At 35.0% G+C, this 19,817-nt stretch overlaps 4 protein-coding genes and 1 long non-coding RNA gene across 9 annotated transcripts in view; 3 read left to right on the forward strand and 2 right to left on the reverse strand.

Annotated features, from left to right (window-relative positions):
- The window catches only part of LOC141381800 (uncharacterized), an 887,475-nt gene that overhangs the window by 560,986 nt on the left and 306,672 nt on the right, over positions 1-19,817 (forward strand). The window lies entirely within an intron of this gene.
- Positions 1-19,817, forward strand: part of LOC137489694 (uncharacterized) — a 247,946-nt gene that overhangs the window by 123,613 nt on the left and 104,516 nt on the right. The window lies entirely within an intron of this gene.
- Positions 1-19,817, reverse strand: part of LOC137491131 (uncharacterized) — a 246,740-nt gene that overhangs the window by 3,995 nt on the left and 222,928 nt on the right. The window contains exons 1-2 of one of the 4 annotated variants that reach the window (XM_087250144.1): positions 5,827-5,971; positions 1,756-1,906 (exon numbers count right to left, since the gene is read on the reverse strand). The exons of 2 other annotated variants lie outside the window; for them this stretch is intronic. In XM_087250144.1, coding sequence (XP_087106270.1) covers positions 1,756-1,840 — 85 coding nt within the window. In that variant the 5' untranslated portion in view covers positions 1,841-1,906; positions 5,827-5,971. Of the gene's footprint in view, positions 1-1,755; positions 1,940-5,826; positions 5,972-19,817 lie in introns of those variants that run through there. One more of the 4 variants, XM_087250145.1, reaches the window with a different exon arrangement.
- LOC148682283 (uncharacterized) lies at positions 7,006-13,281 on the reverse strand. Its single transcript, XR_015943020.1, has 3 exons — positions 11,839-13,281; positions 8,278-9,424; positions 7,006-7,203 (listed from the first exon to the last, which is right to left on the reverse strand). It is a non-coding gene; the product is annotated as an uncharacterized LOC148682283 (long non-coding RNA).
- LOC100331072 (NACHT, LRR and PYD domains-containing protein 3-like) overlaps positions 12,463-19,817 on the forward strand; it is a 57,513-nt gene continuing 50,158 nt past the window's right edge. Inside the window, exons 1-3 of one of the 2 annotated variants that reach the window (XM_087245652.2) lie at positions 12,463-12,502; positions 12,820-12,964; positions 17,894-19,093. The gene's annotated coding sequence lies outside the window, so the exon portion shown is untranslated. The remainder of the gene's footprint in view (positions 12,503-12,819; positions 12,965-17,893; positions 19,094-19,817) is intronic. The other variant, NM_001444625.1, reaches the window with a different exon arrangement.

The following is a 19,817-nucleotide window of genomic DNA, read 5'->3' on the forward strand; positions in this document are numbered from 1 at the left end:
CCCTTTAAGCACAAAATATTTTCTTTCGAGAAATATTTATTTATTATATTTTGGAGCAGTAATCATGTCAGGCTAAATCATTCAAATGAATCATTGACATCTGTTGTTTTCATTAGTTTCAAAAACAGATTGCTTTACGATTTGAAATGACATCTTTAGATATCTTTTCTGCTGGAGATACTATCTTAAAATGTAAAAAAAAAAAAAAAAACACTTGCATCCAGTTGAAGACAGAATTCAGAAGGGGCTAATAATTCTGTCCTTAAAATGGTGTTTAAAAAAACTGAAAATTTCCTTACTCTGTTAAAAACAATTTGGCAAATATTTAAAAAAGAAAAAAAAATCAATGGGGGTGTGGGCTAATAATTCTGACTTAAATTTTGGCGGTTTTAAAACCTTGACTTTTCCAAACCAGGCTACACCATGAAAGGAGTTATCATCCCTTGCGTAAGCAGCATAACAATGATTTTAGGATCTAAAAATTATTTCTTTAAAAAAAGTGTCAAACGCAAAAATTCAATGGCTGCGCCTGCTGGTGCACAAAAAATATGGTCAATACTGACGAACTTCACACTCAAATGTTTGCATATCATCAGCATGCTGTAATCCATTTCTTAAGCAGAAAAGGTCATTTTTAGACTAGTTTGTTGGCCAGTTGTAGTCAGTGCAATGCTAAACGTTTTAGTTCCACTATAATTTGTTCCTTTTGTCTCACGTCGTCCCACAACAACATAAATATAGTTTAGATTACTGTACAATGTTTTAAAATAATTATTTTAGTATTTATTTAATTCCGCATATTTAAAATTGGGGGCATCCATATGACACACTTTTTACACAATAGCTGGTAATTAAGTATTAAGAGTATAATAATGATGTAATTCTAACTCAGATACTTTCTGTGAGAACTAGTAACATCTACTAAAATCAAGTTTAACCCAGAAAGAAGTTGAGAAAAAAGGGAATTGTGATCAACGTGACATATGCAAATGAAAAATACTAAGCCAACACTATCACTGTAATAGCAGATATCTTCTTAGGAATACTGTAGGTCAAATATCGTCAGCTCAGTTAAACTTTTTTTATATAGCGCCAGTGCTCAAGGATGCTTAGAAGAACAAGAAAAGCAAAATGAACAAAACAATTAAAATGTCCTGTTTAAAATAAATAAACAGAAACAAAATAACTTCTATTTAACACTTGCTTCAACAGTTTCTTTATATGAAAGTAATAACAAAAAGAAATCAAAGTAAGTCTGAGCAAGAAACAATAGCCACAAATGACCTGATTAAAACTAGTATTCCATTTCTTATAGTGATGTATTGTTAGAATGTAATGACATTATGCTATTAAATAAATTAAACCTTCGGTAATACAATTATTACACACTTTTCTGTTACTTTTTAAAATCTTTATATTGTCAACTCAGTTAAACCTTTTATTAATTTATTGTTTTTATTTATTTTATATAGCGCCAGTGCTCATGTATGCTTTACAAACAGTAAAAGAGCAAGAAAAGCAATAACATTAAGAAGATAGAGAAAATGGGAAACTAATAACACATAAAAGAATGACAAAAGACACGAGAACAAGTGACGAAAGAAACTCATTCCTGTCTTTCAATGAGTGCTTATGTGCATTTAGGAGAACTAGGCAGCACACTCAGGGCTGCAAGAATGGATTTAATTTAGTATTCTTATTATTAAAATATATCTGAATGAGGATCAGATTTGGTGTTTGAGAATGAAAATCAACCTGTTTGTTCCTGCAGATCTTCCTGTTTGACTGTGAATGTTTCTTCAATCTTCACATCTTCACTCTCCTCTTTAATAAACGCCATCTTTACAACAGTGTGGAGATCAGTCGCTTCAGCAGGAAATTTTCCTCTGCTTTTGGACAATTTATCCTGTTTAAAATGAATAAAACAAAAAAAAATGTCCTGTTTAAAATTAATAAAACAATGAACAGAAACAAAATAACTTCTCTTTAACACTTTCTTTATATGAGAGTAATTAACAAAAAAATCAGGTAAAATAGTAAGTCTGAGCAAGAAACAATAGCCACAAATGACCTGATTAAAACTAGTACTCAATTTCTCATATACAGTGATGTTTACTTTAAACAGAATGACATTATGCCTATTTAATAAATTTAACCTTCATTAAAACACTTATTACACACTTTAGTGTAACTTTATTCAAACTTTATTCAGGTATGTTCCTAATTGTTTTGTTTGTTTGTTTTTTATTTTATTGTCCGCTTACAGCAATGTGTAGCACTTTTTTTTGCACGAGACAAATTTCCTCTTGTGTACAAATAACGTTTATCCTATCTTTATTCAAATAATAGTCCTCATCACTGTGATTAAGATAGAACAACGTTGTATAAAAGGTTAAAATTATATTGTTAACAGCAGGTACATCATTTATCGTTGAATGAAAAACCTGAAACTTTAATCAATCAGTTTTTTATCTGTGCAAAAGCTTTGACACAAACCTTTCTCCAGTTGAATCACAGTGCGGTAGCGGCACAGTCTTATGACATCACACACCACACCAAAATAAAAGTCTTTTTTGTTTTTCTTACACTGTTAAAAATTGTCCCGTTAAAAAAACAGTAAAATACTGGCAGCTGCAGTTGCCAGCAATGTACTGTTATTTTACAGTATGTTGCTGTAAAAATACATGGACTACATTGATTTACACAATACTCAAGTGAACTCATTTTGCTCACTGAAACCAACTGCCTCAACTTGGTCAACTGCTGAATGAGTTTATGAAGTATTGTGCTATATATGCTCAGAAGCATACTTATAATTATAACTTATTTTAGTTAATTAGAAAAGTTCGGTTTAACTCTAATGTCTTATTTTTCACAACAGCACACATACATGTAAATCTGGAATTACCAGAGAGATTCTGACTGCATCAGCAACTAAACAGCTGCTGTCTTTAAATAGAGAAACATGCAGAATAACATCAGAAGTTCATTGTTCATCTTTAACTCATACACTGGCTCTACTCTCCTCCACAACGGTGACACACAGAAGAAATTAGCTTCAGGTTTTACAGTAAAATACTGTTTTTTCCTTGATTTAACAGTAATCTACTGGCAGCTGTGGTTGCCAGCAATCTACTGTTTTTTTACAGTCTATTTCCGTAGTGTAAATTAACAGTATATTACTGTTAAAATACATTTTTACACTGTGATTTTACCTCTCACACCTTTAACCCTTTAAACCCCAGAGCAAATACTTCAGTTTTTATTGAAGTGTCCACACTACTGAGTGTTCAAGAAACATGGAGCAAAGCTGAAGTAAATTCATTAATTAACTGACTAATTAAATGATAATTGAGCATTAACAATGAACAAATGAAGAAATACTGAAGGGAAAAAACAAGAACAGAACATACAAAACTTTAGTCACAGCTTTATAATGAAATAACCTGAAGAACAACAAATTATTAAATCATTTAAATGATCAGCGGATGATTAAACAACTCTACAAACATCATCACCAGCTACACTTATTACTTAATACATGTATTTTTGTATAACATCTACTAAAGTTTTACGTCACCATCATGGAGAACAGAGTTTGCTTTAGTTGGGCTCTTAGCCCTGTCATTTTTAACATTATATATCTTGGCTGCTGCAATTGTTGAGAACTTTGTTTGAAAAGCTCCTTTGTTGTGGCAAGTCAGCCAAAAACCTAAATAAGATCTGGTGATGTTCATGTTGCTATTAAATGGCAGAGTCTGTTCTCATTTAGTATAATAAAATTTACTGCTCCTATTCAATGTTAAATCTATTGTTTAACATTATATGTATATATATATATGGCAATGATTTCTGGAAGTTTTTAAGAATATCTTGGACAACAACACTGCTCTATGGTGTAAACTGCACTCAAAGAGACATCAATAATCAGCGTATGAACCTCAATAATGGTGACAACCAACAAAATTAACAGTTTAACTCACAAACAGGCAACTGAAAGTCTAAACATAAACAACAGCAGAATCAAACACAAATAAAGAAAACTGTTAGACCATTATTCAACATTTATTTATACCGCAATGCATGCTGGGATATTTGTACAGTGCCACTCCCAGCATGCATTGCAGCATGAAACATTTGAGATGTTACCATTGTTGAGATACAAGGTCAGATTCATGAGGTCTGAGTGTGTAGTTGTCATAACTGAACTGTTTACGTATGTTATTTCTCAACTGTTAAGTAATTACGGAGGTATCTTTTCTGTTTCCACTTCTCATTAATTAAATTAATACCTGCAACTAAGCATAAAATCTATTGCATGAGGCTCTTCTTCCAGATTTATAACAAAACATTTATCAGAACTAATTTCAGACAAATAGATTTCTATATTTATTGACTTCCCAACTTTATTGCTATAGTTCAAACATTTTGTAAACTCCGTATTACAGCAATTGGAAAGTCTTATTAAACAAGTTTCAGGGTGAAGAGCCCAACTAAATCAGCCCCTCACTCCATTACGGTGACACAAAAAACACCTTAATTTCTGTTGGATCTCAATGAGAATTGTATGGCAGTCAAATCAGTCAGTAATAAGTGTGTGTCTGCTGTTGTTTGTGGAGTTGTTTAATGATCCTCTGCTGAGACTGAAGCTGTTTTATTTTATTTGAGTTTATTTAATGTTGTAACTCAAGTCACTGTTTGTGTTTCTTGTTTATTTTCTTCAGTAATTGTGATTATTAACAGCAGGTGTTCATCAGTGTCTGAATTCACTCATTAGTGTTCATTAAAACTGTCAGGTGAACTATATTAGTTAACTAGTGTATGAAATAGTGAACAAGGACACAAAGCGTGATTTCAAACACAGACTTCAAAACATCGAATCTGAACTCTGTTAGCTCACAGTTTTCTGCAGTTGGTTACTTTCTCGAAAACAAAAATGTTACCCAGAAAGCACTGTTTTTAACAGAATATTACTGTTTTAGTGAAAAAACATTATTTTACTGTAGAATCTGACCGTTTTTTAACAGCAATTTTTTACAGTGTAGTCATGACTTATTGATACATTTCTCACACCTTTTCTTTTCGATTTTACCTCATAACATTCTGGCTTTTCTATGAATTGTCACACTCTATTGGTGCATGTAAATATGCTGCTTTTACATCCATGTCATGAACAATCAGATTTTCTTTGCATTAACACTCTTACACTAGTCATGTTAGCAGTTGGAGACAAGACTTATCATTGTTCTCTTTGGCAACATACATTGTTTTTGCAAAAACCCATTTACCCACTAGACCTTTGCCTTCAGGTAGGTTGGTGAGAGCAAAAGTTGCATTCTTTTAACAGTTGCATTTCTTCTTCCATAGCTTTAACCTATTCACTTGCATTTACTGATGTAACCACGTCTTTGTATCTTTGTGGTACATTACAAACAAGTCAATAACAATAATCTATGTTGATCACATCACCTTCAAAACCACAAGCATAATCGCTTAAATAAGCTCGCAGGATTCTGACTTCTGGTTTATCTTCCACCGGTTTGTCTAAAATGAGCTCTTCTTTGGCACTTTGTGGGCTCAACTTTGGGTCTAATTTCACAGACACTCCAGGACTTCCTGATCTCAAAATCCTCCTCTACAACTGGAATCTTTGATTCAAAATTTTTATCAGATACAAACTGAACAAGTCTGTGTTTCTGTACTTTTTTCATGTATGCTGGACTAAATACAACGTTGAACAGTGCATCCACGCATGTATAGATTTGACATTTTATAATGTTAGCATTCAGATATTATTTGAATGTAAATTCAGCATGTGCAACTTACGTTTCCAGTCCTCAATGAAGAAGTGGGATGAAAAAATGGCCTCAGTGGGCTTTTCTTTGTAGGTATTTGGTAATAATCGCAATGTAGAAGTCAACAATCGTAGTTTGTCCTCAAAAGTTGTTCTCTTTTAGCTAAATAAGCTAATGAAGCCTCTGTTAGGAACCTGGAATATATACAACCCTGCTGAGCTACTGGATCTGGAATGTGATTGGATAAGACTCAATTGGCCCCCATTAATGCTGGCATAAAGATGCAAATGAGCAGTGGAGAGCAGTGAATACTCAAGACACATTACAGTGGGGGATGGGAAGTTCAGCGGCTTTACATTCCAGTTTTAAAGAGAAATAATGATGTATTGGGAAAATAAGTTGAATTTAGCCATCATCATTTGTTTTGTTGCTGTTGTTTTATAGGACTATTGACTATTGAAGCTTATTTTTTAGTTTGGCTGCTGCATTTTGTAGTTAATGTTGATACACTTATGTTGAGGTACTTTGATATGAAGCACATTTCAATTATTTTTTTTCCCAAGCCTGGTTAAAAGGTAATGCAACAGTTGTGTGTTGTTTTTGTAGAAGCTTCTCAGAGTTGCTTGGTTGAAGTCTTTGTGTACTTGGTGAAGACTCAAACCACACTGATGTCTCAATACACACAACTACATTCACTTATATAATAGTTATGTGAGTCTTATACTATTATACTGTGATATATTATCATTCGTTAAAAGAAACAATTTCTGAACTTCACATTGAGGTTTTATTTTTGTAAAGGTCAGTCAATACATTGACATGAGCTAATATTAGCAATGTTTTAGTTATTTATTTATCACTGAACTTGTTCTTTATGTGAGTTTAGAGTCCTTTATTTCTCTTAAAGCACATGCAGCTCATTACTGGTTTCTGTAAGACTGTCAACACACTCTTAACAGATCAATTATTTCTTCCAAAAGTCTCTATAGATTGTAACAATTAAAATGTAACTTGTTTCTGTGCCAATTTTGTTTTCTTTTCTTCGTTTTTAGGTTGAAAAGAACATGTGTGAGCAGCTTAGCTCTCTCGAAAGCCTCTTATTCACCTGGTATGTAACAAAGATGTTTTTCGCTCTAATTATTCCTTGTGTTTGTGCATACATATGCATAGACATTCACAAAAGCATATATAAGATACTCTGTGACAAAACTTTTTCGTTTTAACACAGTAAAGCGATCACATACTGTCCATTTTTTATCTATCATGCATCTAAATATTTATAATCACAAAATAATTATATAACAAGTTAATTTATCGTATAGGCAGTGTATACAGAGTAATTCAATGACAAGAGTTCACTTTCATATCTACACAATGCAGAACTTTTAATGTGATTAACCTGCTCCACCTACACCAGGGGTCGGCAACCCAAAATGTTGAAAGAGCCATACTGGACCAAAAAAAACAAAAACAAATATGTCTGGAGCCGCAAAAAATTAAAAGCCTTATATAAGCCTTATAATGAAGGCAACACATGCTGTATGTATTTATATTAGCTATATTAGCCTACTATAAAAATGATTTAGTTGGCTACAAATACATACTGAGCCTTCATGATTAAATGTTTTTTTTCCCTGCAGTGCATCCTGTAGAGAATGACGCACCACGTGACTACTCTGTTGTACGATGCCGTCTCAAGTTTAACTTAATTACAATATTAATGCATTATGTTTAATGTTCGAGTTTAACTTCATTACAATATCAATGAATTATGTTTAATGTTCAAGTTTAACTTCATTACAATATTAATGCATCATATTTTGCTTTGATGAAATTAAAGAAATGCAGTAAATAAATCAGATTTTTGATGTTTTTTTTATTTTGAGAATTCCAAAAAACAACATCAAAATGAACGTGCATAACGTGCCCCTTACAGGGAATGTGCTCAACAAGGAAGGGTCAATCTCCAGGGGTGTGTGACAAGGAAAGACAGTCTCGTTTTTTCCTTTCGGCGCTCGCAAAATCTGCTCCCAAATGCAGTTTGCATATCAACGATCGCACCTTGTAATCAATCACCGTTGAGTGAGTGATCGTGATGGGCTTCTTTGAATTCTCTAAGGGAGGGAAAATGAGAGAGCGTGCCCCGCTGTACATCTTTGGCAAAGACAGCTTACGCTCCATGGCGCATCACACAGCCGCCGGATTGTTTACAACAGCCACCTGCCTATTCCGTGTGTCGCAGGCTATGACGCAAATCTTCGTTGACAGAAATGTTGAAAATAAATATTCTACACACTTTTACAGCATTAGAAAACGTTAGGATTGTTTGTCCTCCTATAGAAACCATATTAAAACAAAAATATATTTACCTCCCCCATCTTTTTCCGTTTTCAAACATTTTTTGAAAAAGCTCCAGGGAGCCACTGGGGCAGCGCTAAAGAGCCGCATGCGGCTCTAGAGCCGCGGGTTGCCGACCCCTGACCTACACCAACTACAGCATTTCTCAGACTTCTGTTTCACTATGGTGTAATTACAGTGGTGAACATCACATAAAACAACAACTGCACTCACTCCTGTAACTTGTTTGCAACAATGAATTTTAAATATCTGTGTCACATATTCATTTAAATAAATGGCTCATCATCATGTGCATTCATCTTTATTAATAGCTGCCTAATAGGCCAGACCATTAACTGAATAGGATCGTTTTACATATATGAAACCTGTTAACAGGTATAGCTGTTCATGCCAATATCAACTTGATAGCCTAAAGCAAATTATATGAACAGGATCTGCCTTACATCTCTTAAGACAAATAATCAAAGGTGTCTATAACAATACATGCTTGATTGCCCAGATCATTACAATCGCTTTATCTGATTGGTGCCTTTTCACACATTTAAATATAACAACCATTTGTAAGCATAAATCTTCCCCAATATCAGTTTAATACCTCAAATAATTATACATGAAGGCATCACAGTGGTGCAGTGGGTAGCTGGTTCGAGCCTCAGATGGATCAGTTGGCTTTTCTGTGTGGAGTTTGCATGTTCTCCCCGTGTTCGCATAAGTTTCTTCCGGATTCTCAGGTTTCCCCAAAGTCCATAGACATGCGGTGTGTGTGAATGAGTATGTATGCATGCTTCCCAGTAACGGGTTGCAGCTGGAAGGGCATCTGCTGTGTAAAGTATGTGCTGGATAAGTTAGCGGTTCATTCCACTATGGTGATAATTATTACTATGGTAATAAAGGGACTGAGCCGTAAATGAATGGATATATGAGTAATATCATCCTACGAGTATCAGTGCTATCAGTTTTTGTATTTCTATTTGTTGTAATGACCTGTTGTTATTGCAATGAAAAAAATTAAATAAAAATAAATAAATAAATAAATAAATGTGGCTGTATAATAGCAGTGGTGGAATGCGTGTGCTATAGTGTACACTAGGCACTCGAGAATGATTGTCCCTCTACCTGTTGTTTCAATCTCCTGAGAACTCTGCTCATCTTCAGAACGCAAATGAAGACACTTTAAAAGAAATCAGAGAGCTCCTTCATCAGTCATAGACAGCAAGAGATCTGAGATGCTCAAAGTCCAGAAAAGGAACCAAAAACGATGTCAAAACACACTGTAAAAAATTGCTGTTAAAAAACGGTCAGATTCTACGGTAAAATAATGTTTTTTCACTAAAACAGTAATATTCTGTTGAAAACAGTGCTTTCTGGGTAACATTTTTTTTTCGAGAAAGTAACCAACTGCAGAAAACTGTGAGCTAACAGAGTTCAGATTCGATGTTTTGAAGTCTGTGTTTGAAATCACACTTTGTGCGCTTGTTCACTATTTCATACACTAGTTAACTAATATAGTTCACCTGACAGTTTTAATGAACACTAATGAGTGAATTCAGACACTGATGAACACCTGCTGTTAATAATTACAATTACTGAAGAAAATAAACAAGAAACACAAACAGTGACTTGAGTTACAACATTAAATAAAATCAAATAAAATAAAACAGCTTCAGTCTCAGCAGAGGATCATTAAACAACTCCACAAACAACAGCAGACACACACTTATTACTGACTGATTTGACTTCCATACTATTCTCATTGAGATCCAACAGAAATTAAGGTGTTTTTTGTGTCACCGTAATGGAGTGAGGGGCTGGTTTAGTTGGGCTCTTCACCCTTGAACTTATTAATTCAGACTCTCCAATTACTATAATAAAGAGTTAACAAAATGCTTGTACTATAGCAATCAAGTTGGAAAGTCACTAAATAGAGAAATCTATTTGTCTGAAATTAGTTCTGATAAATGTTTTGGTATATATCTGGAAGAAGGGTCTCATGCAATAGATTTTATGCTTAGTTGCAGGTATTAATTTAATTAATGAGAAGTGGAAACAGAAAAGATGGCTCCGTAATTACTTAACAGTTAAGAAATAACATACAAAAACAGTTCAGTTATGACAACTACACACTCAGACCTCATGAATCTGACCTTGTATCTCAACAATGGTAACATCTCAAATGTTTCATGCTGCAATGCATGCTGGGAGTGGCACGGTACAAATATCCCAGCATGCACTGCGGTATAAATAAATGTTGTATAATGGTCTTACAGTTTTCTTTATTTGTGTTTGATTCTGCTTTTGTTTATGTTTAGACTTTCAGTTGCCTGTTTGTGAGTTAAACTTTTAATTTTGTTAGTTGTCACCATTATTGAGGTTCATACGCTGATTATTGATGTCTCTTTGAGTGCGATTTACACCATAGAGCAGTGTTATTGTCCAAGATATTTTTAAAAACTTCCAGAAATCATTGCCATATATAGACATATAATGTAAAACAATAGATTTAACATTGAATAGGAGCAGTAAATTTTATTATACTAAATGAGAACAGACTCTGCCATTTAATAGCAACATGAACATCACCAGAACTTATTTAGGTTTTTGGCTGGCTTGCCACAACAAAGGAGCTTTTTAAACAAAGTTCTCAACAATAGCAGCAGTCAAGATATATAAATGTTAAATATGACAGGGCTAAGAGCCCAACTAAAGCAAACTCTGTTCTCCATGATGGTGACGTAAAACTTTCACTTTTTCTCAAGAAGAACTTTAGTAGATGTTATACAAAAATACATGTATTAAGTAATAAGTGTAGCTGGTGATGATGTTTGTAGAGTTGTTTAATCATCCGCTGATCATTTAAATGATTTAATCATTTGTTGTTCTTCAGGTTATTTCATTATAAAGCTGTGACTAAAGTTTTGTATGTTCTGTTCTTGTTTTTTCCCTTCAGTATTTCTTCATTTGTTCATTGTTAATCCTCAATCATCATTTAATTAGTCAGTTAATTAATGAATTTACTTCAGCTTTGCTCCATGTTTCTTGAACACTCAGTAGTGTGGACACTTCAATTAAAACTGAAGTATATGCTCTGGGGTTTAAAGGGTTAAAGGTGTGAGAGGTAATATACTGTTAATTTACACTACGGAAGTAGACTGTAAAAAAACAGTAGATTGCTGGCAACCACAGCTGCCAGTAGATTACTGTTAAATCAAGGAAAAAACAGTATTTTACTGTAAAACCTGAAGCTAATTTCTTCTGTCTGTCACCGTTGTGGAGGAGAGTAGAGCCAGTGTATGAGTTAAAGATGAACAATGAACTGCTGATGTTATTCTGCATGTTTCTCTATTTAAAGATAGCGGCTGTTTAGTTGCTGATGCAGTCAGAATCTCTCTGTTGTGAAAAATAAGACATTAGAGTTAAACCGAACTTTTCTAATTAACTAAAATAAGTTATCATTATAAGTATACTTCTAAGCATGTATAGCACATTACTTCATAAACTCATTCAGCAGTTTACCAAGTTGAGGCAGTTGCTTTCAGTGAGCAAAATGAGTTCACTTGAGTATTGTGTAAATCAATGTAGTCCATGTATTTATACAGCAACATACTGTAAAATAACAGTACATTGCTGGCAACTGCAGCTGCCAGTATTTTACTGTTTTTTAACGGGACAATTTTTAACAGTGCACGTGACTTTTGTGGTTCAATTGTAATCGAGCTCCAAGAACATTTTGTGTGCAAGAAAATGTGGAAAAAAGCAGCCATGTTCAAAGTAGGAACTGTTGAACCATATAGTGTTTTTTTTGTAGTTTTTTGCCCATGTATTCTCTTTATTTGCATTCAGCAGCAGAAACTCAAACAGATTTGGAACTAGAAGATGAGTAAATGACAGAATTGTATTTTTTTTGTGAACTACACCTTTAATGCTTCTGTAAGTAAAGGTAAATTAAATTTTACTGAAGATATTGCTAAAGAATGGCAGGAAACATGGAACACAGATAATAAGTGACGACAATTCATGTGGAAAAAAAGAAACCCTATATAGGCCTATAAAGTTGTAGAAATAGAAAAGAAGAGGTCATAATTATGAGGATGAGATTTGTACTCAGATATTAAGAAGTAATGTTGTTGTAGACATACAAGTCATCATAAAGTGGATTAAAAAGTTAAGAAAATGTTTGGATTAAAGGTTTGTGTGAGAGAGAGAGCAGATATTGTGTAAAGTGAAAACCATGGGAGTAATGTATCAATAGGAAAGTGTCAAAAAAGCTTTAAAAAAAGACTTTTATTTTGGCGTGGCGCATGACGTCATCAGGCAGCGCCGCTTCACCGCTGTGATTCAACCGGTCAAAGGTTTGTTTGAAAACGTTTACACAGATATAAACCGATTTAAAGTTAAAGTTCTAAAGTTTTAAGTTTTTTATATGGTGCTAAATTATATTCCTGCTTTTGGAAATATTATTTTAACCCTTTATACAACGTAGTACTATTTTATTCTGAGTAACTGATGGCTATTGTTTGAATAAAGTAACAGGAAAGTGTGTAATAAGTGTTTTAAAGAAACATTTTACCTGATTTCTTTTTGTTAATTACTCCCATAAAAAACATTGAAGCAAGTGTTGAAGAGAAGTTATTTTGTTTCTGTTCATTGTTTTGTTCATTTTAAACAGGATAAAGTGTCACAGAGAAAAACTCCTGCTGAAGCGACTGATCTCCACACTGTTATAAAGATGGCGTTTATTAAAGAGGAGAGTGAAGATATGAAGATTGAAGAGACATTCACAGTCAAACAGGAAGATCTGCAGAACCAAACAGGTTGATTTTCATTCTCAAATACCAACTCAGTCATTTGATCCTCATTCAGATATATTTTAATAATAAGAATACTAAATTAAATCCATCTTGCAGCCCCGAGTGTGCTGCCTAGTTCTCCTAAATGCACATAAACACTGATTGAAAAACAGGAATGAGTTTCTTTTGTCACTTTTCTTATTGGTTTTGTCATTCTTTTTATGTATTATTAGTCTCCCATTTTCTCTACCTTCTTAAGGTTATCAGAATCAGAAAGAGCTTTATTGCTTTTCTTTTTCTCCTGCTGTTGGTAAGCGTCCTTGAGCGCTGCCGCTATATACAATAAACAAAAACAGTAAATTAAAAAAAGTTCAACTGAGCTGACGATGTTTGACCTACAGCAGGGGCGGACTGGCCATCTGGCAATTCTGGCAAATGCCAGAAGGGCCGGACCATTTTTTAAATGTGGGCCGGTCAGGTTTTTTTTTTTTTTTTTTTTAATATGTATTGTTTTTACATGCTTTTACAAGCTTTTATCTCTTACAAGATGTGATATTATGATGATATAATAACAATAATAATAATAATTAGAACAATAATAATAATAATAAATGTTGCGCATTTGGTCCAATCGGCGACGGCCGGCTGGTTTCGAGAGGGGCCGACCCAATCTGAGGTTACGCGGCCGTAATCAAAATCTAGCAAGAATGTAAAACAAACAATAAGTGCCACACAAGCTAATTGTCAGAGATGTGCCGTAAAAAGAAAAGGCGGTGCCGAAAAGCTCAGAGAAAGAGCGCAAAAGGGCTCTAAAATCAGACGCTGCCAAATGCATATTACTAAAATATTCTCGAACATTCGGCTGCTGCATCGGAGGACAGTAGCGCGGTAGAGGAGGTAAGAAAACAGAAAATGTACGTCTAAGTCATTATACTAAAACATACCAAGTAAATGTCTCGCCATTCACGCTACTTCTGACAGTTTGTGACAGTGCATTAAACACAGTGACTACATTGTGTTTAACAGTTGTCAGCTTAGTGTAGAACTCCCCCACATTTTAATAGGTCATTATCAGCAGATAAAGTGATTTCTGGTATACAGACTGCTGTATGCTACTAGGAATATATTCTAACATGCAAAAGAACCTAAAGCTATAGCCACAGTACTGTATGCATTTGTTGTGAACTCTGAATACATAGCTAGACTTTAAACTAATACATTAAATACATGCATAGGTTACAGTACATAATCATCTCATTGTCAGGGAAAATGAGATTAAATCTATCCAGAATTATTTTGACTCTTTATTCTTTCCACAAAGTTTCCAACAAGTACTGAGTATGCAAGTGCTAGCAATCACTTTGGGTATCCTTGTGGGTTGGTGTGGTCTACAACAAATTAAAATAAACAAATTAAGGAATCAGAAAAAATAATAATACAAATAAAGATCCTAAAACACTTCCATGTACAATCAACAAGGGGTATGAGATCCCTGGTTGCTAGACACACTTCAAAATAGAAGCTCATGTGAGCCATTTTAACACTGTGGCTCTATTTAAAAATAAATTAACCCTATGATAGGAGCCTGTGAATGTGTATCACACACAGACACACACACACACACACACACACACACACAAATGGAGATGCAGCACTAGCAACACTTCAGCATGATTTCACAAATAACTATATATCATGAAGGATTAAAAATGTACAAATCTGCTGGTACACACAAATATTGCTGCTTTTTTCAGTTCTGCTTTATATTCTATTCATTTCGGTGCTACTGTTATTACTTAATTGTATTAATTTGTATACAGGGTTTCCGCAGGGTCTTAAAAAGTCTTAAATTAAAAAAAAAATATATATATTAGGCCTTAAAAAGTTCACTGAAATATTGTGTTGTATGTCTTAAATCATTTTAAACTGTTCTTAATTTCCCTCTATCCAAGTAAAGCTACCCAATCTGGCCAAATCATTTTTTTTATTGCAAAGAGATTCAGTTTATAACAGCTGTTACATTATTTTCAGCAAATTCTCCAAATTAAATTCCCTAATCATGGAAGGAAAAATAAAGCAACACATCCCTTTACATTATCTTCAATTAATACAAAAACTATTTACTAAAGTTACCAGACCATTAGAAAAAATCCTTTGTGTTTAGCCCTGTATAAGTCTAAAATTGTATTTATAATGGTCTTAAAAGGGTCTTGAAATGTTTTAAATTTGATTTGAATAAACCTGCAGAAACCCTGGTATTCAAATGTTCAGAGCAGTCAGTAAGAAAACATTTTGCTGCAATCTTTACATCCTATACTGTGTTTATTAACTAGGGTGTTGCCAATACCAGTGCTGTGAGAAAGGATGCTACGGTAGGCCTAGCAGAGACAGGGAGGAGTGTGGTAGAGGTAGAAAAAAAAAACATTACACACTGTACTTTGGGTTTGTAGTTAACTTTACAGTAGAGGTGAACACATGACAAAAAATGTAGTTAAGTCTACATAGTTACATTTGAACTTAACTGTAGAATAGGCCATAATTGTTAATATTTATTCTTTAGGTCACCTGTAATTGTTTCATAAGCACATATTTATTAAAAACTAGAATGAGTCAAGCCTAGCAAAAGCAGTGATTCAAATACAGTGACTGCAGATACCAGCAAAAAGCATGGACACAATAAGAGTCAGGCAAGAGTGAGGAACAAGTATAATCTCAGACAGACATACAGGCATATTAAAATTGCAGAGTTACAGAGTTAAAATGGATGAGAAGATGTAGAATCAGACAATGTGTTTACTGTCAACATAGAAACAAGGAGAAGCCAACATAGTCTATGGACCGTGGCAATAAAGAACAACACTTTAGAGAATGACAAGTATAGTTATTTGTGAATAAAAGTATGCTGAATGTAGTGCTGCATGTCCATTTGTGTGTAAAGGTGTGTGTGTGTGATACACATTCACAGGTTACTCCTATCATAAATAGCAGACAAATGGTAAAAAGACAGCACACGGACATTAAATTATTTTAATTTAGTTTTACTGTATGTATGAATTTGTTATAAACGGGTTGTTTTTCTTCCAGTCACATACATTAAATGTTTAAATATCTATTACGTATATGGTACTGCTTATATTATTTCACTATCTGTACACCAATATAAGTAGTAAATGTGCGTGTCTGTCGGTGGGGCTGTGTCGGTGTGGTCATGTGGGCTGGTCCGGCTACAGTGCCAGGGCTGAATTTTTGTCACAGTCCGCCCCTGGGTGGAACAATGCTAGCGTAATAGGGTTGAGTTTATATTGATGGATGTAACTTTGTAGCCTGTTTTTTATATTTAAAAAAATCTTATTATTTATTTTATTTTTATTTATCACCAGAAATGTAGACACTTTGTGTATTTTATTAATTTGTTTCTACATGCAATTTCAGAGAAGTGCCTCGGGGACATGACAGATAGCTTTGGTTTGTGACAGAAATGTTGAAAGTTCTCCCAGTTCTTCTTCTTTCCCACCACACATTTATGCATGTGTAAATAATGCTCCACAGTTCCACAATCATTCCTCTGACTGTTAAATCACATGTGAATCTCTTATAGCCTCATTCACTTACTGCTTCAAGAAATCCAAGAGGCGAGGGCTGGGATAAATGCAGTGTTTACTTTCCATCCACTAACATGGCCAGCAGGCCTCACTGATCTGGGCTACATCACTGTGTAAATGTTTTCTGCGTTGGGTTGAATTTATTTGAACCCATTCAGAAACACATGGAGTCAGATGTGCTTCAGGCATTAGTGATGAGCCAGTCTAGATCAAACACAATGACTGGTAGAATGGTAGAAGACTGAGTACATGACTTACTTCTGTCCTCACAGATAAAACTGAACAGAATGCCACAAACTTTAAGCAGGACTTCCAGGACTGAGAGAAATAAGCAACTATTAACTGAAGTGAAAGCACAAGCAGCCGGCACTTCTGCTGACATACAGTACATGAAGGGCTCTGTCCGTGAGTGCAATAGCCTTGACCCCCAGTTCTGTGTTCTGCTCAGTTACCTTCAGCTCTTCTGTGACTTTTCTTGACGACTCGGCATCATTCTACACTTTTTGTACAAGCAAGCTTCCCCTGAAAGAAGATTTTATTAGTTTTTCTTTAAGGCCTTGGTGCTTTCTGTCCAGCCAATATGTGTCCAGATGCAGTTTAATGTGCATGTCGATTGAACTCCTTCAGCATGAACCCATCAAAATAAGCAGAGTCAGTGTGCTCTTCCTTCTGAAACATTACTCCATGCTCTTTAAGTTTAATGTATTTATAATGTATTTATTTTATGAAAATGTTATTTATGAAAGTGTTTTTACCTTTTCTGTTAGATTAATACGATGAGCTTTAAACACTGACAGTTCTGAGCTTTATAATGGCAACAAACTGCAACCAACAGTTCTGGTTCAGGGTTTAGTGGCGGCTTTCTGAAGTGGAGCGAGGAAAATGTCCAGAACACATCAGCTGACACCCAATTTCAATTCAGTTTAGAAATTCAAGAAATGTGCAGTCGACTCAGAGATCTAATGAAACTGGAATATATTTTTATTATTCATTCATTCATTTTCTGTTCGGCTTAGTCCCTTTATTAATCTGGGGTCGCCACAGCGGAATGAACCGCCAACTTATCCAGCACATTTTTACGCACTCATAAACTATGGAAAATTTAGCCTACCCAATTCACCTGTACTGCACACTGTGTGGGTAACCAGAGCACCCAGAGGAAACCCATGCAAACTTAGGGAGAACACACAGAAACGCCAACTGACCCAGCTGAGGCTCGAATCAGCGAGCTTCTTGCTGTTAGGCGACAACACTACCTACTGCACCACTGCGTCACCTTATCAGAAATCTTATAAGCAATCATGTAAATATATTAAATGTAACCTCCTTTACTTTTATTTTGCCATCCCAGCGCTCACCCTGGGGCTGATGTGTTCAGACTCAGCATCAGTTGAACATCTTTAATCAGCCGCAGGTTATCTAGAGGAGCTTTAACACATGAGCTGTTCACACTTCTGTATGGTCTATATCAGAAAGAGGGACGGTCGAGTTCTGCTGGAGACCTGCACATAGAGGAACACATGGACATCAGACTGCTGATCAATCTGCACAGGAGACGCTGAAGAGGAGGAAGACAGATGATGGAGGAAAAGCTGAAATAAATCTATTATCAAGGGAAATATTAAGACAGAATGATGAGGATTTTAGGATGAAGATAAGAAGAGACGACATTTATATAACATTAAAATATTAGTGGAGACAAATAAACGTGTGTGTGAGAAACAGAGAGGAGGAAGTGATGTGAACTAGACTGAGGTGAGGACACACTCGACTAAACTCAACACTGACATTAATGGAGTTCAGGAACAGGATTAATGTGGAGACTGTAGAGTTTTAGAGAACATGTTCGATTTGATGGAGGACATATGCAAGAGAACAGTAAAGTGGCTGCAATGCAGTACTGGGAAACACCCTCACAGTCTCACATTTACACACAGATCAGGGTAAATTAAGTGAAGCTGAAGTCAAAACTATAATAAAGATACAGACAGAGAGTATGAGGCAGGAATACTGGGGTATAAATGACTCAGGAAGACATCTGTATACAATCCAATGGTGTATCTGTGAAGGAAGAGAAATGGGGAATAATCAGAGTGAGGAAATGGTCATAAACCATTATGCACACACATGACTTATACTCACATTGTAATCAGTGTAAAACATGTGCAGCATGTAATAATGTCAAGATTATCAATACAAAAGACAAATATTAAGAGAAGTATTTATTAGATATAATCCTACATTTACTCTGGATTATATACTAGAGTCAACATATGGAAGCTACAATAATTCATGTCTGAAAGAATCTGGTCTGTTAAAAAAAATTACAATTTTAACCGGATTTCTTTGTTTAATCAGCGATTTATTTCTCTTGAATTTATGGTGAGATTTTCCCCGTCTCTCTCCATGTTAGAATCAGCCAGTCCAGCAGGAGGCGGTGAAGCACATTATAGTTTGACAACCGCCAAAATACTGAAGAAGTTGACAAACCGAAAGCGTCAAAGAGCTCACATCGTGTTCCTGGTGCACAAGAACGTCTGTACTTCTGTATGTGAGTTTAACACTTTACATTAAGCTGATTTGTGGAGATGATGAAGGGGTTTATATGTGTATAAGCGTGTTTATAAGCGTGATTTATAGCACTGTCTGCTTCTGAAGATCAAAGCCTTAAACACCGATTAAACAAGTCCAAACACGGTCATTTGAACAATATAATGGGTCATTTGTATCTTTTGAATGTGTTTGTGCTTTTCTATATCAGGTTGACTCGATAATTTCAGCTCATTCAGCACAAAATAAACTTTAAGCAGTCAGGAAATCGAAAGTGAAAGCAGAGCTTCCGTTAACCGGAAGAATGCGGTTGATCCTTAAACTGCATTTAACTGTCCTCATCATTTCTTCCTCAAGCAAATGTGTAAATATTAGATCTATTCAACATTATTGTTAATTGCTTTGGCATATTTATCTGACGTTTTCCTGGCTTGCAGTAGTCGACCAAAAAGCTATTTAGTTTCTTATGACTGTATGTACACTATCCTGCTGAAAAAACCAGCAAAGACCAGCATGATTTTCATGCTGGTCTATGCTGGTCAATGATGGTTTAGCTGGTTTACCAGCTTGGTCTTGCTGGTGATGCTGGTAGACCAGCTTGGTTTTGCTGGTTGACCAGCTTGGTCTTGCTGGTAGACCAGCTTGGTCTTGCTGGTGATGCTGGTGGACCAGATTGGTCTTGCTGGTGATGCTGGTAGACCAGCTTGGTCTTGCTGGTGATGCTG

This window comes from Danio rerio, chromosome 4 (genome assembly GCF_052040795.2).
Source record: "Danio rerio strain M-AB ecotype USA chromosome 4, GRCz13ab, whole genome shotgun sequence".
Classification (NCBI taxonomy): Eukaryota; Metazoa; Chordata; class Actinopteri; order Cypriniformes; family Danionidae; genus Danio; species Danio rerio.